We start from the raw sequence: 20327 nt of genomic DNA, 5'->3' as shown, positions 1-20327 counted from the left end.
TAATCCGTTACGTCACCAGCCTGTATGTCAGAGGTCACTACATGCTTTTGCTTTGTCAGACGAAGCAAATGTATAAGTGATTTAAAATGTACTAAAAAAATCAAATTATGAAATGCAATACGTGACTCTATTTCGTTGAAAATTATTGAAATGTCTTATGAATCTCAGTGCTTGATTTCAGGTAATGTTGAACAGCGACTTATCTTCCTTGAAGGTAATATGTGCCTATCACAGTATTCTATAAATACGAATTTTAAGTATCAAAAAGTTTTTATTTCTTTCAAAAATCTTTTTATATAAAGATTTAATAAATTCCAAATCTATTTCTGAAACCCTTAATCGCTGTTGGCAAGATTCCAACGCTTGGCTGCTAACTTTATCTCTTCGTCTGCTTTTTGGCCATTTTCCAGTGATTCTTAAGTTTGCGCGCTGTTTTTGTGTGTGAATTTAACGTTCTTCTATTCTTTCGTCATGTACTTGTCCCACTTAATCCTTCATGTGAATAAGTATTTGCTCTTTCAAAATTCTCATTCCTGACGTACTTGCCTCGTTACCTCTACAGCGCCAAATAAGGTTTTCATATACACTTTTAGCCAAAAGAAGTGAAAATAAATAGAATTCGTACAAATAAGCTGGAAGAAAGAAGTGAACCTATTAATCGTTCAATAAACAAGTCTACTACTTTTTAGTGTGAGATTTTTTTCTTAGAAAATTATATTTTCTCTCATTTTCTTTCTAAGAATTCCAAAGTACAAAAACCGTGATAGAAATGAGTCAGAAATATATATATATATATATATATATATATATATATATATATATATATATATATATATATATATATATATATATATATATATATATCGATCTCTGGTAAGTAGGATTTTCCTACTTACCAGAGATCGAGCTAACTCAAGAAGCCATGGTAAGGTATAGAAATAGTTCCTCTAGCTGTGATTAGAATATAACTTCCCCAGTCTATTTTCGGGGCATTAATGGCCCTCTGAAATGCAAATATATTACCATAATGTGCCACAAAATATAAACAATATATCATACTGTCACGGTATAATTTATGTCGTCTAAATTAATATCTGCATCGTTCTTTAAACCTGTTTCCAAATAACTTAGTAGATTCTTCTTTATTCAAGTTTTGAAGTTTTCCCACCCTTCAGAATTATTAGGAACTTCCAAGCAATCAAAACTCATTGAGGCCATACATTACCCACACTAGCTGTCATATCTTTCCTTAAACTCATTCACAATAGATGAACTCACAGAGTAAATGGACAATTTGCTGGAAATTGTCCATTTACTCACGGTTCTGAGAGAAAAATCTCAATCTTTCCCCTTTCTTAACTGCACATAAATTCAACTTCCACGGATGGCCTTTGTCCTCTCCCCCACCTTCCATATAACGAAGAATATCAAAAATTCCATCCCGTAACATCCTTTCAGAAATTTATATACCTGTATATCACTCCCTTTATGTCTGTTTATCGGGATTATGGTAAACATAATCCCGATAAAATCTTTGTAACTACTCCTCTTTACACCTCCTTCATACCTTCATCCCTTTGTCAGAACCCTGGAGACCAAATCTGTGGGAAGTAGTCCATATGAGGTCGTTGTAAAGAGGCGAAATGATTTTTTTAATGTTTATTTCAAAATCGCAGTTATCCTGTACGTTGTATTTGCAGTCTCTGCAATGTGACCTTTGAATTGTAACTTCTTATCCATCATAACTCCAAGATCTCTACCTTCATAAATTTCTCCACCTTAATTCCACAAGTATATTATGCAAGCCAGTAATCCCTCACAAATTGACAGTAATTATCATTTGGGTATATTTTCAGCCTATTTCAATCATTCTGCAAGTACATCAGTAGCATCTTTTATTGACCTATTAGTTATTAAATTATTAACAAACAGTTACATCTATCAGTTTCTTCCCAATATCATTGATGTATAGATCGAACAACAATGCCCAAGGACTGATTCCCTGATCTCTAATATACACATCCCCTTCTGATACTTATCTCTCGGTCATCCGCTTATCGAAGTCAATAGCCTGTATTATAATTCCATTTCCTCCAATTTATACAACAGCCTTTCGTGAGGTATCCTGCCCAAAGAGACAAGTATAGTTTCTCTCTCTCTCTCTCTCTCTCTCTCTCTCCATCTGTGTTTGTGAATTCTTATCAACTTCTCTAAAATCTTCAAAAACTACTCCAGAGATACTGAAAGGCCGGCGTCTCTTGTCGCTTTGGCATTATACGAATCATAACAACAGAGCATGCAAAATCTCTAGCAGTATAAACAGAAGAAATCAAGAGCTACAATATCTGAGTTTCATCCTACTAAACAATAGCTAAAACAGAACATTATCTTATCCAGTGGCTTTAACAGGTCTTTAAACGCCCACAACCTTCCAAACATGCTTGGATTTCGTAACCGAAATACGAGGAGAAAATGGTCAGCCCTATGCCTCTAAGTATTCATGACTGTAATCCATGTGAGTTCACGAGGCCGGTTTGCCTGCTTGTGGGATGAAAACCCCAGAAAAACAGGCTGAAAAAACTCTGCTGGCCATGCCCAAAACCAGCCAACTTGGCTATGGCTGAGAAAGATCCTTAAGCTGCTCACGTCGGCGACGGGATTCGAACTTAAGACACTCCTTCCCCAAGCATATGGTTGCGAAGCGCAAAGCCACTAGGCTAACCACGCGGACAAAACAGAACATTAATTAATTAAATTATACGTCAACCCTTTAGGCAACTAAATAAAGACGAAAAGCAAATTTTCAGAAGAGAAGTTATCATTATATTCGGTCAGTCAGAAATAAGATTTCAAATTTGCGAAGTCAACAGGGGATTAGGGTTTGCTACTTCTGTTTTTTTCTCTTCTCAATAAGATTTCTACTTTCCTTAGACCTCCAAAACCTTCCCATCCGTCACATAAGAAACTTAGTGTTTACCAAATAACCTGTGCCTAAGGAAAGTTACGTAGGACAGACAGGTAGGTCATGAGAGATACGCATGTCAGAACATTTTAAGGACAAAGATTAAAAAAATCAGAATTGGTAGCATACACAACAAAACCTAAACATGACGTAATGTAGCAACAAACTGAAATTATCTACGTAGATTAAAATTGTATTCCAGAGCTTTCTAAAGAGTCATCTGAATTGTTAAAATATCCACAAGAGTGCAACAAGAAACAAATCATAATCTTATACCAAGTTTGGACTCCCACCTCTCATAAAATACCTAACGTACACAAATACCAGTGGCATGCATAATGCCATTTAACCATCAAGTTACTTGGTCTTTTTTATTAGATCAGTGTAAGAATTTGCATGGTTAGAATCCATGAGTTGGTCTTTTTTATTAGATCAGTGTAAGAATTTGCATGGTTAGAATCCATGAGTGATGAGCATTGTAAACGACCCGTTGCTAAAGTTGAAACGAGAAATCACTACAAAAATATCTTACGCTTCCTGTTAAGTCCTCCACTCAATTCAAGTTGTACTGTAGTTTTTGTTTTGATCAAAAGCAAGATTCTACTATTGTAATAGCCTCTCTGCCTAAAAGTCAAAAGTTTAATGTTGATGGATTTAATTTAAAATGTGTAACTTTTAATGATAGCTTAAATTGTTTCAGTGCTCCTATCACTGAGTACCTGTTGGTGAAATTTTAAATTAATTCCCTTTAAATTAATTTCAAACGCCTCGAATCTTAAGAGTTGAATTCTTTAGAATGACCTGCAGTAAAGTCAGGTCATTCAGACTTTATAATAAGCAAAATAACTTTCTGTTAGACACAATTTGACTTTTAAATTTAATAACTACTGTTTTCCGAATTGGTAGGACTCTTGTTAAACTGTCTCTAAGGCAGTTGAACTAGACATCTGTCATGACTAACAGCATTAATTTCTTTGCTGATGTCCACAGTTTTATTTATTAGATTAACTGACCTTCGTTTAATGCACGGAATTAGTAAAATTTATTTCACTCATTGAAATTACGTTGTATAGAAACCTAATTTACCTAGTCTTGGAAATGACGTTCAGATCCATAGTGCTACCTCCAGAAGAAAGGGAGTTTTAAGTTCAGTTCTATTCGCTGAATAGAACTGAATTTAAATAGAAAACCGACAGTAGAACTTTTCAGACAAGATCTGGGATAAGAAGCAGTTGTCTGCTGTGTTATCTTCCCAAAGATGTCGATTAAAATCACTGATGGTCTTGGGGTTATTTGTGACTGGCTGAAGATGGAGGTTTACTGCTCCTTTTTCAAACATTAGGACTAAATGGTTTCGCCTTCTCCCTTTTGCATAAAAGACGTTGGTGAGTTTGTTTTTTCTTTATAGAAACATACTATGGAAATAATATCATTCAGAAGTAAACAATCATCAGTTTAATTATTCCACACTGGTAGTGCAGTTCCTATAAACAGTATTTCACGTAGTATTTATGGAAAAAAAATCACCACTAAACACGAAACAGATTTCATGTGGTGAAGATACACAGAAGTAAAGTGGTTTGTAATTGTATATACGTCGTGAGTATCGAGCATTATACTGAAATAACCATTTCACTGTTACAAGTGGACAGAATACAATAACTTCTTGCAAGTTTCGAAGCATTTGCTGTGGGGCTAACTATCTTCTTACTATGATAGTACTTCTTTTAACACTTTCCCAATCCGTTCTCTGAACTTCAACTCTTTATCAGTCGTTATCCTACGATCCTTTACTTCTCCTCAACGTCCTATCATACAACACCGCTATTGTGTGATACACTACTTAACATTTCAGAATTCTCTGAAACTTTATTATTATTATTATTATTATTATTATTATACGGGCACCTCCATGGAGTCTGAAGACTGATCGCAGGAGACCCAATCTTTCTCTACACAATCTATTATGCCTCTCCTTGAACCCATTAACAGACAAAGTACTCACAACTGACTCAGACAAACCATTTCACTCATTCATCACTCTCCAAACAAAAAATCTGGTCCTCACATCCCCACTGACCACACCTTTATTCAACTTTTAGGAATGTCCCCTCTGTTCTGGTTCTGGTTCTGGCCCTTCTAGCCAAGTGTTTAAACATTTCCCCTGCATCTACCCTATAAACTCCTTTAAGCAACTTATATGTTTCCATCATATCCCCTCGTTTTCTCCTATCAACCAACTTCTGCAATCCACACACCCTCAATCTATCCTCATAACGAACAGTCCACAGGCCACTTACCATCTTGGTCACTTACTTCTGAATCCTCTCCACTGCTTTCTCATCCCCAAGAAACCCAGGGGACCAGGCTTAAGCACAGTAATCCAGCTGTCGGTAAATCAAGGCCCTATAAAGAGAAATTACAACTTCTTATTTCTACTTCTTAATGTGTTCTTCACTATCTAAGTAATCTTATGGGCTAATTTAGCAACCTTAGCAAGATGTCCTCTAAACTTTAACTCTCTGTCTACCACTACTCCTAAATCTCTAGCTTCATCTATTTCCTGGAGTACAGTACCATTAATGTGATACGCAGCTTGTAATTTATTTATTCAAAAATGTATAACTTTACATTTCTCGACATTAAACTGACATCCATTAACTTTTGCCCATATTGACAGCCTATTTTAATATATCTGTAAGCTCTCCACATCGCCTTGATTAGCTATTACTCTACCTAATTTCGCCTCATCAGCAAACAACGAATATTTCCTTTCAGGTTATTTCCTATATCATTTATGTACAAATTAACCAGCAATGGTGCCAGCTGAACCTTGTGGCACACCACTAGTCATCTGTTTTTGCCTCGATTATGCCCCTCCATATCCACTTTTTGATATCTGTTCTGCAGCCATCCCCAGTTGTTCTAATTTGTGTAACAGTGTTCCATGTGGTATTCTGTCAAATGTCTTTGCAAACTTTCCTTTATTCAACTTAGCTGTTACACTATTACAAAAAGTTAGTAAATTACTAAGACATAACCGACCCTTCACAAAGCCATGTTGACCCTCATACAGTATCATATTTTTATCTACCCATTCTTGAATTTTCCTTTTTACCAATTTTTCTAATACTTTTACCACCACGCCTGAGATACTGATTGGTCTATAATTTGCTACTGTGGTCTTAGAACCTCCTTCATACAAAGGAATTATTTTGCCCTCTTTCCACTCCCTTGGAACTATACTATATCTGAGACTTCAATTAAAGAGCCTAGTCGAAAGGATTGCCAGTTCCCGTGCACATTCTCACAAAAGCCTAGCTGATATCCCATCCAATCCCATAGCTGTATTTACATTGAGATTCTGCATTATCCTAAGAACCTCCAATTCATCTACCTCCGTTCCCACATTAGTGTCTGTCACACATGTTAAAGCAGTAACCTCACCAGTACGATATATGCTTGCAAAGTGGTCACTCAGTAAATCAATTATTTTATCTGTTTCTGTATCCTCGTGGCCGTCATCAATCATTAAGGTGAATCTTCCATAGTTATTCTTACTCTTACTAGCCACATACCGAAAAAACTCTTTGGGATTTCCTTTGGCCTGCTCTTCTCATAATCTGATTTTGGCTTCCTTGCCATGCTGGTCACCTTTCTTACCTGAGTCTTATATTGTTCATGAGTTTGCTGGTCACCTTTCTCTTTATATACCCTCAACAGCATTTTCTTCTTCTGCAGCTCGCGTTTATGATATTATTCATCCCTTTAACTCCTACCCGATTAACCCTCCTTATCCACAGTATACAATTTAATACTGCTTCCTCTAGATGACCCTTAACTATATTCCATGCACTACTATCATCCTTACCCTGGAGTGTTTTATGCCAATGCACATTTTTAAGCTTCTTTTTAAGCAAGTCTCAATAATCACTCGACCTGCACTCATTGTACTAATTTGACGATGCATCTTCCAGATTATCTGTGGAACTCCGTGGCCTATAGCAACAACCAACAGTATATCTTGTATTATTGGTCTTAATCTCACACCAGATTGCTTCAAATGAACAGCCATCTTCCCGCCTGTCTCCTATTCGTTTTGGTTGCAATTCATTTGCTATCGTCAGCAGTACTCTTCCCCCTTCATAACTTCTCTATCTTCCCTGAAAATATTAAACTCTTCACATTCAGTTCCTGTAACTACATAATCTGCTGTTAGCCAAGTCTCACTAATGCCTATAACGTTTTGGCGAGGTTGCACTAACCAATGCTAAAAATTCCTCCCTCTTGTTCCTGATACTTCTGGCATTAGTATATAGAAACGGCAACATCCCTTTATTCCCCACCCACCCTTCTGAATTGACTACCCTATTCAATATTTTTGCTTGAGAGATTATATTCCTCACTTGGTCATTCTCACACTCAATCGCTTCGTGGATACCTTCAAACAAACTAACTTGCTTGCACTCTAATTGTTAAAGTTTCCCTGATTTTGCACGTCAGCATGCTCAGTGAACAAAACTCTCTCCAGACACTTAACGCCAAAACCCTTCAGATGCAATCCATCTGAATTGTACAAATTCTTCTTTCCGTCAAACAGAGACCACAGATCCACAAATTCTACATCATTGCTTTTGCACAATCTACGTATAGACATATTGGCTCTCAATGCTCTCCTTCTCAGTTCGCCTCTATCGTAGCGTGGTTAGAGACACAATCTTCACTTTCTCACTCTTCAGTTTTGCCTCTTCAAACAACTTCTTTACATCTTCCATCATAGAATACTTCTCGCCTCCTAAATCATTGGTACCAACCAAGACAATCATTTCCTTAGACTTACATTTTGACATCCGGATGGTGTGGCTAATATTGTGAAGTTTTGCTCCCGATGTACTAATATGGCAATGCATGTCTTCTAGATCATTTGTGGAACTCGCTGGCCTATTGCAACTTTCTCTGAACGTGGATGCAAATATTTACATTTGTAGTTGTTGACCTTATTCACTATATTTGCTCATATAGCCGGTCTGTTCAAATTCTGATGCAAGTTCATTTCTAATACGAGGGTACAATATATATATGAAAATTTTAAATATATATATATGTTTGCAATCGAATCCTTCTTTAGCCAGATATATTCCTTGCATATAGAAATTAAAAACGAATTATACAATTAGCTTACCCAAGGCTAGTGTTAGTTTTGACTAACATTTGAAGATAGTAGAAAGCCAATCTCCTTTCTTCAAACACTGACAGCAAGCCCAAACTATCGTTGAATTAAAGTGTTTTTTTTTTTTTGAAGCGTGGAGGAGAGTGAGTACTGCCATCTTGTGGCCCTAAATCCTGACACTCACTGTCGTCTGTAATAGTGTGAGTTTTGAGGTCGATTTTCTTGATGTAGGGTTAAAAACTTGAGCTTTAAGGAGAAAACATCCTACCTGTCTCTGCCATAGATCGACTTACTCGAGCAGTGGTCCAAGTTTAGACCTTCGAAAAAAAGGCTTAGAAAAAAGTTTCACTAGTCGGTAACTAAGATCGAATTTAGAATGATCTTTCTTTGGCCCCTTCTCCACGGGCAAACGCAATTTTCACAAGTATTCCCACTAGTGTCAATAGAAAAATATAAATGTCCTCGAAAAAACATGAATCGTTTAACGATAAACTCATGCTAACTAGTGCAAACTTTCAGGACTTGGAAAACAAGGCGTAATGACTGGTCGTCTGGGTTTCTTTATCTATGGATGAGGTGAAGCGGATTGAGAGACGAGTAACTAAGATCATGGTAGGACTGTGTGATTCTCCATATGAGGATAGCTTGAAGATGTGTGGGTTACCCAAGCTGGATAAGGGGGGGCCATGATAGAGCCATATGTTTCTTAGGAGGTTTATAGGATTGATTTCGATGAAACATTTCAGTACATATGTAATTTGAAGAAAACTGGAGGTCAGAGGCTTTTTTTTTTTGCTTGGAGAGTGGTGAATAAGTGAAATAGATTGCCAGAGTCAATTGTGTGTGCTTTGTTGGCGAACGATTTCAAGCCAAAATATGATGTACACAAATTGTCGACTATTTTTTTAAGTGAACCTCCCACGATGAGTCTACGAACTTCATGGAGGAGCCTGTATAATAATAATCATACAGAAATAGCTATTATTACTGTTCTCGTTAATCAAATTTTCAAATCTGAAAATGGAATGAAAATTATAACTAAAGCAATTAACTTTGGAAATATTTATAAATATTTGAAATTTTGAAATATTTAAACATCACTTCAATCACTTTATCACGAAACACCATTTAGTTTTATTAGACGTGCAAGGTTTTTAAGGCATAATCTGAGACTCGTCAATAGAGCTGGCTTGTATAAAGTGCATATGAGCGTCACTCAAGCTCAACACACCACCTATTTTACATCGTATCGAATATAAAATATAGCAGTCTATAATGGAAGCTTTTCGATGTCTTCGTGTTTTGTATTTTTTATGCGCAAAGAAATCTTGTGGCATTTAATACAAACAAGGCACTGATGCTATGAAGTTCAAATTTATAATCGTTTTCGTTTATTATATAGATTTCTACTGTCGCCAAATATGAATTGAGCGGAAATGATGGGGAAGACCTCTTCTGTTTCGCTGCTCCAGTCAGTGTGGTATAAATTGAGGCTCGACCATCTGGATGAAACGTTCTGCTAATGCGACGATTTTTGTACTTGGTCTGGATATATTGTAAATTACGGCAATGCAAAGTATGTCACTGTAATCGGATATAAAATAAATACCATATTTTAAAAATGTGTTGTATGATTTATCACGTTTTACACAAAACAATATCAATATTCTTTTTTCTAGAAGATTTTTTCTAGACTAGACTATGCAGCATCCTTTTTCAGACCTTTTCAAGCCTGTGTAGCTCAGTGGATGTGGCCTTTGCCAACCACGGCGCTTGGCCGCACGAAGGAAGACTTGGTTTCGAATCTAGTCGGCGACTGGAAGAAATTTTTCTAAGCCTTTTTTCTAAGACGGTTCCCGAGTTAGTCGATCTCTGGCATGGGCAAGCAGGTTTTTCCTCCCGGAAACTCGGGTTTTTCGTCCTGTAAACTCAAGAAAATCGACCGTAGAACGCACATTATTTCAGACATTAAAAAAATACATATTGTGTTAGGGTTAGGGACCACGAGATGGCTGCACATTTGAGCCGTCTCTCTTCACTGCGTACCGCTTAATTAGTGATAGCCTTGGGCCATCTGTCTTTGATTCGGTACCAGTGGAGATTGAACTGCCCACTCAGTCTCCAAAAGTTAGATAGGGCTAAATGGCCTCGCCTACTCCCTTATACGGGAATAAAAAGGCGTTAGCTGATTTTTTTTTTTTTTTCATTCTAGTTCCTTCACGCTCTCATCTTGTTCTTTCTCCATATTTGGCGATAAACTTTAAATGTTAATCGCCGAAATGATTACAATGGAACGTTTAAAACTATCAAATAACAGCTAATTTCTCGGCAAACCGTAGAGTCTCGAAGCCTATATTCAAAAATATTAAATACCGCGAGTTCAATGAGGGGGGAGAGGGTTTGAATTACATTTATTGAAATATTTTTTTCAGTTACATGAATTTGGTGTCAGAGAACATATAAAGCACGCATTAAGGAAGTATAATAATAATATCTCTCTCTAGCATTTCTGTATCTAACTGCAATGTAGATAACAAAGAAGATGCGTAATCAGCAAACAGTTCCAATAATTAAATTTGGAATTTATTACTACTGAAGAGCATATTTGTGTACAAATAATAGCTACAGGTGAGAAAAAACGAGAGTCAACATCTGATATTTGTGGATTATCTAAACATACAGCATGGAACTATGGGTTTTTGAACCTGAAGACTTTCAAAAGCATCATCGCAACAGTTGGATTCAAAATCCCACAGTTCCATGCTGTATGTTCGAATAATCGAAGGGCGAAGATTATCCACTTGTTCAACTTCGCAGAGTTTTGTGAAGAAATATATACGGACAAAACTGGAAATTTTCCCTCACTGATTACAAGTGAGTTACATCCAAAGAAAAAGAAAGCATGATCTTCCCACCCACCCTTACGGTCAAAGTCTGTACTAGAGTAGGTATATTCATTAATTTTACTACTTTTTATACACAAAGCCCTACAACCAAAATCTGGGAATGATTTTGCCATAGGTTTGAGACATTTATACATTATTCCATTATATCAATTTTATATGCCATACAGATGGGATGTGCTGGAAATCATTGCTAGTATCAAAAATGAACTAAAAGCACTTTCCAAAAAAAAAAGTTCTTATACTGAAAATCAGTGCAAGTTTCAGATGGGAGAAGGGTAAAAGATGATGGCTGTAAATGAATAATTAACTCAAATTCTGGAAGTTATCATTTGTATACATATATTTTACTTTACGCATTAATTTCCATATATATATATATATAAACAATCATACTACTGCCATAAAAATTCTGAACACTTTTCAAATTGGTAAGCCGCTGGCACCTTTTCTCCATCAACATCATCATCACCATCATCCTCAGTTCAGTGCGTTTCTTATCAGCCAGCTAAATCAGATGACGACAATACAAAACAAGGATATTATTATGCCGACCTGGTTGCCCGAGTGGTTAGACAATCTGCTCTTCAGCCAAAAGGCTATGGATTCGAATCCCACCGTGGGCATGGATGTATGTGATTGTCTGTAGAAATACCAGTGGTGGTGGTGGTGGTAGGCGGCAAATGGCGTTAGTGTAGTTGCGGTTATTTGTAGTTGGTGGAGAGTTGAAAAGTGAGTGCCCTCCCTCAATGAGTCTTTGGACTTCCTCGAGGTGTTACGTAATAATAATTATTAATAATAATAATAATAATAATAATAATTATTATTATTATTATTATTATTATTATTATTATTATTATTGCCTGAAAATAGCTCTACGGACTTACTATGAACAAGAAACACGCACCCAAAATCCCATACAAACTTAATGAAACACAATATATTCGTTCAGGCTTCAGTTCAGCGATGCATCAATACATTCCAAGTTACTGTGTGTGTGTGTGTGTGTGTGTGTGTGTGTCCGCGTGCGCTCGAATTTCTCGATCATAGATTTCATAGCTTCCCAACACAGCAAAAATAAAACAATAAATAATAACCAACTGGTATCATCCTCAGATAAGCTTACATATAAGCTTCGAGGATGAAAGCAGAGAAATTAGTTTTCATCCAAGATGTATCATATGTAATCAAATGCATGTAATGTACATCACATGTAAACCAATGTATTTAATCTATGCATTATATGTAAACAAATGTATGTAATGTAAGTATCATATGTAAACAAATGGAAGTAATGTATCACATGTAATCAAATGTATGTAATAACTGTAACAAAAGTATGCAATATAGAATGATTATGTCCATTAATATTATATATGTGGAGTGTAAAATTGTAAAGAAACATCTGTAATAATCATCATTATGAATATTATAATAATATACGTTGTAAACAGTGATTGTTATTATTATTATTTAAAAAACTTTATGTACGAGAAAGTATTTGTTATGCATAATTGTGTTCATATAATGTATGTAATTTATCTGAGAAATAATAAATAATAATAATAATTTTTTTAACATTTTTATTATTTCTCAGATAAATTACATACATTATAGGAACACAATTATGCATAACAAATACTTTATTGTACATAAAGTTTTTTTTAAATAATAATAATAACAATAAATATTTACAACGTATATTATTATAATATTCATAATGATGATTATTACAGATGTTTTTTTTTACAATTTTACACTCTATATATACAATATATTAATAGATATAATCACTCTATACAGTTATTACATACATTTGATTACATATGATACATTACTTACATTTGTTTACATATAATACATACATTACATATGTACATTGGTTTTCATGTGATACGTACATTACATGCATTTGGTTACATATGATTCATCTTGGATGAGAGCAAATTTCACTGCTTTCATCCTCGAAGCTTATATGTAAGCTTATCTGAGGATGACACCATTTGGTTATTATTTATTGTTTTTTTTTGCTGTGTTGGGAAGCTACGAAATCTATAATTGAGAAATACGCGCACGCGGACACACACACACACACACACACACACACACACAATAACTTGGAATGTATTGATGCGTCGCTGAACTGGAAGCCTGAACGAATATATTGTGTTTCATTAAGTTTGTATGGTATTTTGGGTGCGTGTTTATAATAATAATAATAATAATAATAATAATAATAATTACTATTATTACTATTACAAAAGGCCTCCAGAGAATCAAAAAGCTGTCGAGGGGGGAGGAACATATCACCCTTCATCTGCCATACTTCTCTTGAATTTAGTCATACTATCTACTTGCATTCACTACCTTCTGAAGCAATCCATTCCAATTGCATGCCGCTCTGAAAGGAAAATTTCGCTCCCACTCCTTTCATGCCTTTTTTTTTATATTGGGACCTTTCACGAGAGGTTGGCTGGTCAACCTATACTACGTTAGTACCATGTATGGGAACAGAATTGGGAAAGGAGGAACTTGTTCACGTTGGATTTGAAGGCGTGTGCATTATACTCCTTGAACACATGGAAGGAAAGGCCATTCCACAATACGGCAGTAGCAGAATGAACGAGAAAGATAAACTTGTTCTATGAGTATGGAGTTTATGTGAATGGATGTTGAGTCATAGTGCACGTATTTTGATGGATTTGGTACAGAGGAGGGAATTGATGATAGTTCCGATGAGCATTTACATGAAAATGTTTATTGAAGATGCATGCAATAGACACTACACGCCTGTGCTAAAGTAGTTGAGAATGACTTCGTAAGAAATGAGTCATTAGTTAGTCTGACTGCTCTCTTTTGCATTGTGTGGAGTATTTTTAAGGAGCTCTTCGGAGAACCATCCCAAATGTGCGAGCAATACTCGATGGATGGGAAGGTTTATGATTTGTACAGAATTAATAGCTGTTCGGGGATAAAGTACCCTTGAACGGAAGAGGAATCCTTTTCTTTTTCCTTTTTTTTTTTTGGATGCCGAGGATGCAATGGTTGTAATGTGTTTATGCCAACAGAGTCTTGATGTCAAGCTAATCCTAAGAAGAGATCATATCTTGCCTAGAGATTTCAGTGTTGTCAAGAGTAAGTCTGGAATAATATGGTTCTTTTTTTTTGTGAGATATAAGGCAGAACTATGTTTTCACGGGTTGAAATTGACAAGGTTATCTAAGCCCCTTCGAAGACTTCATTTGTTTCAGTTTTTATTCATATGTCAGCATCCCATGAGATATGGCTATAAAACGACTTTCACTACTCCCTATAAGGGAATTAAAGACGTTAGCCGGTTTGATTTGTCAGTATTTCAATGTAGGTGAATTCACATCTGCTGAATTGGCTGATTTGCATGTTTATTTTAGCCATGCCAATGGAAATGCACATGAAGTACGTCGGCTTTATCAACACGCTCTCTCTTTCTTTCTTTCTTTCTTTCTTTCTTTTGTTGAATTCCATGCTCTCAAACGTTTACTTACCTTTCTAAATTGGTACAATTTCTGCACTACGAAATGAATGGGACAAAGAACGGTAAGATTACTGCTAACTGAGAAAATACGAACTCGTCTAGTAGCATGGTATCCACACACACACACACACACACACACACACACACACACACACACACACACACACACACACACTATAGGTGGCGGACTGCAGTAGAAGGTGTCTCTTAAACAGTCAAAGGAAGGGTGACACTTAAAAATCAGGCTTGATTCACTAACAGCAGATTCACATGTTGACTGTACCAGCGCTTGTTAAACTTCTTCATTCGCGACCCCTTTTCACCAGAGCAATTTTTACGCGACACCGGATATATATAGGTATGTAAAATAGGTATACAAATCAAACATTGACTGATAATAAATCATAAAGAAATTTATTTTAAAACAGTTCTTTGGTATACATATACTTTTACAATTTGCATAAAGAATTATAAATAAACAATAGCCTCGAATCTGAATTAATTTTTGGTCGCTGAGCGTTCAGAAACCTTTTACTCTTGTCAAATTTTTCGCTACCCCCCAACATGCGGTTACGCGCCCCCATTTTGGGTCGGACCCACAGTTTAAGAAGCTCTGGACTAGACGATCATCATCTTTGACTGATATCGTGTCAGTGCTTCTAGAACAGCGTTTGTGGGACCAATCATTTCTTCTTGTGTTTTCACAGACGAGTCCATGTTCATTAAAGTTAGCATTTCATTTATCATGTGGGACAATCAAAATCCACATATACCTATTAACACAAGACATAAGGAGCAACTTTCCACCAACGTATGTATTTATGGAGATATAAATAGGACTGGAAGTTTGCTAAACAGGCTTGTTGGACTTTTACCATGTCCTCTTGTTAAACTTAGTAGAAACCATTCCATGTGCTGGATGAGATTGTCTTTTTATGGAAGAGAAACATTAGTTCACGTATGATGGAGTTCCAGCACAATTCAAATATAACGCCTGGGGGTATCTTGATCAACAGTTTCTGGAAGATTGAAACAAATCATAGTAAATTTGGCCAATCATTTATTTTTGGACAGTTTGAAATCGTTCAGGCTCTACCACAGTTCAAGAACTGCAGAAAGCTGTTGTGCATGCAGAACATTAAACAAGTATACCAGGAAGGAGTGACGTCTCAACGGCTACTTGGCTGACAACGGAAGTCATTTTTAAACTTGCGGCTGAGGATTGTCCTCATACAGGGTTTCTTTTGTCAGTTACCAGGGGATCTATGGCGGTTTCTTGAAGGTCTGCTTTCTGCCAACAGAAGGCAAACCTGGCAATCGAGGTTCATGATTAAACTGCAAAGGAGTATCTCAGAAATGCGATGTTTCCAGACTTATGTTTATTGGGCCCTTTCATAGTTTTGATGAGCAGAATACTCTTCTGAAGTTGATTGAGATGTATCTTCCCTTTATTTCTACATACGAGATATATTGCACGTACAGGGTGTTCGGGATAAATTTGACATATTTATAATTAATTATATTTTTCCGTAAGTTACATGTATTAACACACACTTCTCTTCATTTAAAAGTTTGGACCCTTCTTCATTCACATACAAGATGTCAGAAAGGATGGATAGCTGGAACCCACCTGAATCATGGAAGAGAATAACTTGTATCATGATGATTCGTGCCCGCCATCAAAATAAGGATATTACGACTGCTGCCCAATGCTCCCTGAATACAGTAAAAACAATCAGGCATGAACTAGAGACTTGCAATGGTGACTACGAGGATGTAGCAAGAAGAAAGATCCCTAGCAGACGATCTGATTGCGTTCGTACAGCAGAATTCCTCGCAAATCTGCAGGAACAGGTGTTGAAGGACCCTGGCATTGGAATTCGGGCTTTGTTCGTGGAGTTGCTAACTGTAGTCAAGCCCTGGATAACAAGGGTAGCCAATGGTAGGCCGTATGTATGGCAGCAGGATTCGGCCCCTTGCCACACCTCTGGGAAAAGTCAAAAATGGTTGTCTGAAAATTTCTACGACTTCACCAGTCCAAATGTTTGGCCTCCAAACTCCCCAGACCTTAACCCCATGGATTATTTTGTATGGGGCGCAGTTGAAAAAGACACCAATCGCACTTCCAGTAATACAAAAGCCCAGTTAATGGATAAAATTAAAACAGTTTTTGCGGCCCTTCCCAGGGAGACTGTAGCATCAGCTTGTTCGAGGTTCCGAAGCAGAATTGAAGCTGTAATCGATGCTAATGGTGGTTATTTTGAGTAAATCTTGTTGATAGTATTGTAATTAACTCTGCCTGTAATATTTTTTTGTCAATTCATTAAATTTAATAGATACAAAGAAGATTTTCTTTTTCCTTACGAAACTGTCAAATTTATCCCGAACACCCTGTATATTGCTTTGTCCTTGTAGTATATATTCCCATTATTAAACCCTCATAAATTACTTTATATTTAAAAAAAAATTATTTCACATTTCACTTAAGTCAGCCATACCTCTTCCATCTTGACCAATTATGGACATTTTGGTGGTTTTTCCCTTTCAGTCATTCCTGGCCCTAGGCGATTTTGTAAGCATTACCCACACATAATCGTGAGATGTTTACGGGATAGTTCACCATTGCTTTCCCCAATTTCGCCCCATTTTATCTGGGCTCGGGACTGGATTGTTGCTGACACCTATTCATGACGGTGATCCGTGTGTGTTTACTGGCCGGTTTGCCTATCCTGGGGAACGAAAAACCCGAGTTACCTGTTGAAAAAACCCTACTTCTGTATGAGAGCGGCTAACTCACCTTTATCGAAAGAGAACAATCCCATCAGTGACATGGGGAATCGAACCTAGGTCTTCCCGACCAAAGGGCTTCGTATATACTAACTAAGCTACAGAGACTTAATTATGGACAGAGTTTTCTACTATTCGTTAACAATACTTCCTTTCAGTGCCATGACACTAATTTGTGGGTCATCCAACAAATATGATTTGCTTAAATCTTTTTTGTTGCCTTCACACTTTCTGCATAACCCTTACTGCGAGTTTTTAAAACTCCTCGCTCATTTAAACATATTACGCAATATCCGAAGCAAAACTGTATTTGTGTCTGCTCACCCAGCAACACAAAGTGTCGGTTTCTTTCGTATGCAACTCTTTCCCGATCGGTTATTACTTTTGTCCAGATTGTCCCAAAGAATGCACTATAATATGTAATGTCCTTTGGAGTTTCCTAAATTTCAATAGTATATTGACTAAACTTATAGCCTATCCTCAAGTTTGTTGATCATTAGGGTTAGTAGACTTTTCTCTGTCCTCTGAATAACAAGATTTTTCCTCCACAACCGATCAAAATCAGTACTAGAACACAATACATACATATAACATACATACATATTTTCACATCATGTTTATTCCAAAGTAGGTTACTTTGAATACATTCAGTTCCATGAAAATAAAAGGTAGTCTCACAACCAACCAGATTCCAAACTAAATTAAAATAAAATAATAAAATATTTAAATTAAAATTAAAATTAAAAAAATTAAAATTAAGTTAAATTAAAATTAAGTTAAATTAAATTTAAATTAAATTTAATTAATTTAATTTAATCAAAAAAATCAGCTAACGCCTTTTTGTTCCAGTATAGGGAGTAGGCGAGACCGTTTAGCACTATCTAACTTTTGGAAACTGAGTGGGCAGTTCAATCTCCACTGGTAGCGAATCAGAAATAGCGGGCCCAAGGCTACCACTAATTAAATTGCACACAGTGAAGAGGCAGCGCAACAAGTGCCGCCATCTACTGGTCCCTAACCCTAATGCAATATTTTTAATGTCTACAAATAGTGTGGGTTCTATGGTCGATTTTCTTGAGTTTACAGAACGAAAAACCCGAGTTTCAGGGAAAAAGAACCCACTTTCCCGTGCCAGAGATCGACTAATTCGGGAACCGGTCGAAAAAAGGCTTAGAAAAATTTCCTCTAGTCACCGACTACATCCGAAAGCAAGTCTTCCTTCATGTAGTCAAGCACCGTGAATGCAAATGCCACATCCACTGAGCTACATAGATTTAATTTAATAAAAATAATTAAAATAAAATAAATAATAAATGAACGAATTAAAATGTTTTATGAAAATTAGAATGATAATTTCAATCAGAAATTAATTTAAAAAAAATATATTCACTAGTTATCAATCTCAAAGAACGTTCTCTAAGCCTTTCTGTGACTGGTTCCAAAGTTAGTCGATCTTCTTAGAGAGGAACAAGTAGGTTTTTTCTCCTATAAACTAGGGTTTTTCATCCCATAAACTCAAGACAGCAACTATAGAATCCATGGTACATTAGACAATAATATATCCTCTTACGATTCGGTACCAAGAGATGGCAGCACATGTTTGTTGGTCTCTTCATCAGTTGCTGCTTACAATTAGAGATAGTCTTCAGCCAGCTATCTCTGATTAGCTATCAATGGATATTAAATTGTCCACTCAGTCTCCAAAATTTAGATAGGGTTTTTAAAAAAAAGGCCTTGACTACTCCATATAATAGAAACTAAAAGGCCTTAGCCTATTTATTTATTTATTTATTATTTTATCGATCTCCATAAAGAAATAATAATCCTCATCCTCGTCCTCATCATATTCCTGACATATACCATCAAGAGGGGTGTACAGGATATGATAGTGCTACAAGAAAAATTTACGTCATTACTAACTTCCTATCTACAATTTTCTTCCAAATCAGTCTGTTACCAAGATTCCAACATTATCAGATCTTATATTTTTATTTTCTAAGGCACTTTGTACCGTATCAATCCACCTATATCTTGGTCTTCCTCTGGGTCTTTTTCCTACCAAACTGGCAGAGAACACTTGTTTTGCTAATCTTTCCTCGCCCATTCTGTTTACGTGACCATACCACCTGAGATTAGCTCTGCTAACGCATTCCTGGATGCAGACAATGTCAAGTTCTTTCCTAATAGTCTCGTTTTAATATGATATTGCCATTGTTGCCATCTGTTCATGCCTCTAATCTTTCTCATGACTCTCATTTCTGTGGCCTCTATTCTTTGGCTTTACTTCTGATCCAGCTCTCAGATCCACAAATTAAAACTGGCTGAGCACTGTCTTGCATACAGCTAATTTAGTGTTCCGACTAATTTCTTTTTTATTCCATATGAATTTATTCCGTTGACTTTCTACCATGCCAGCTTTGCTGATTCTGTTGTCTATTTCCATATTTAATTTACCATCTTCACTAAAAATCATGCCAAATTAGCTGAAATGTTTCACTTGTTCTATAGGTTTTCCATTCGCAAAGCAATTGATATTTACAATGCTTCTGCCTATTTTCATTATCTTATTTTTGTTGGCCTTCATACTAAATTTATTTCAGGAAGTGCCGCCATCTAGTGGTTCCTAACCATAATACAATATGTTTGATGTCTGAAATAGTGTGAGTTCTACGGTCGATTTTCTTGAGTTTACGAGACGAAAAACCCTACTTTCCGGGAGAAAATACCCCCCCCCCGTTTCCGTGCCAGAGATCGACTAACTCGGGAACTGGTCGAAGAAAGGCTTAGCAAATTTTCTTCTCGTCACCGACTAGATTTGAAACAAAGTCTTCCTTCGTGGGCTCAAGCGCTGTGGTGTGCAAATGTCAAGGTGTAAGCTGATTTTTATTATTTATTTATTTATTTATTTATTTATTATTATTATTATTATTCATAGATCCTATCTTCCAATCTTCCTATCAGAGTATTTAACGCCATTCAACCAGAATCTAT

At 36.3% G+C, this 20327-nt stretch overlaps 1 protein-coding gene across 1 annotated transcript in view; it reads left to right on the top strand.

Annotated features, from left to right (window-relative positions):
• LOC150097153 (NPC intracellular cholesterol transporter 2-like) overlaps positions 1-9754 on the top strand; it is a 54992-nt gene extending 45238 nt beyond the window's left edge. The window contains exon 4 of the mRNA XM_090407113.1: positions 9535-9754. Within this exon, the coding sequence (XP_090263239.1) occupies positions 9535-9618 (84 nt within the window). The 3' untranslated portion in view covers positions 9619-9754. The remainder of the gene's footprint in view (positions 1-9534) is intronic.
• The last annotated feature ends 10573 nt before the right edge of the window (positions 9755-20327 follow it).

The sequence above is a fragment of the Typopeltis vanoorti genome, chromosome 17 (assembly GCF_054136105.1).
Source record: "Typopeltis vanoorti isolate ZY-2024b chromosome 17, IOZ_Tvanoo_1.0, whole genome shotgun sequence".
In the NCBI taxonomy this organism is placed as follows: domain Eukaryota; kingdom Metazoa; phylum Arthropoda; class Arachnida; order Uropygi; family Thelyphonidae; genus Typopeltis; species Typopeltis vanoorti.
Note: the sequence above shows the minus strand (reverse complement) of the source record. Positions and strands in the feature narration are given on the sequence as shown.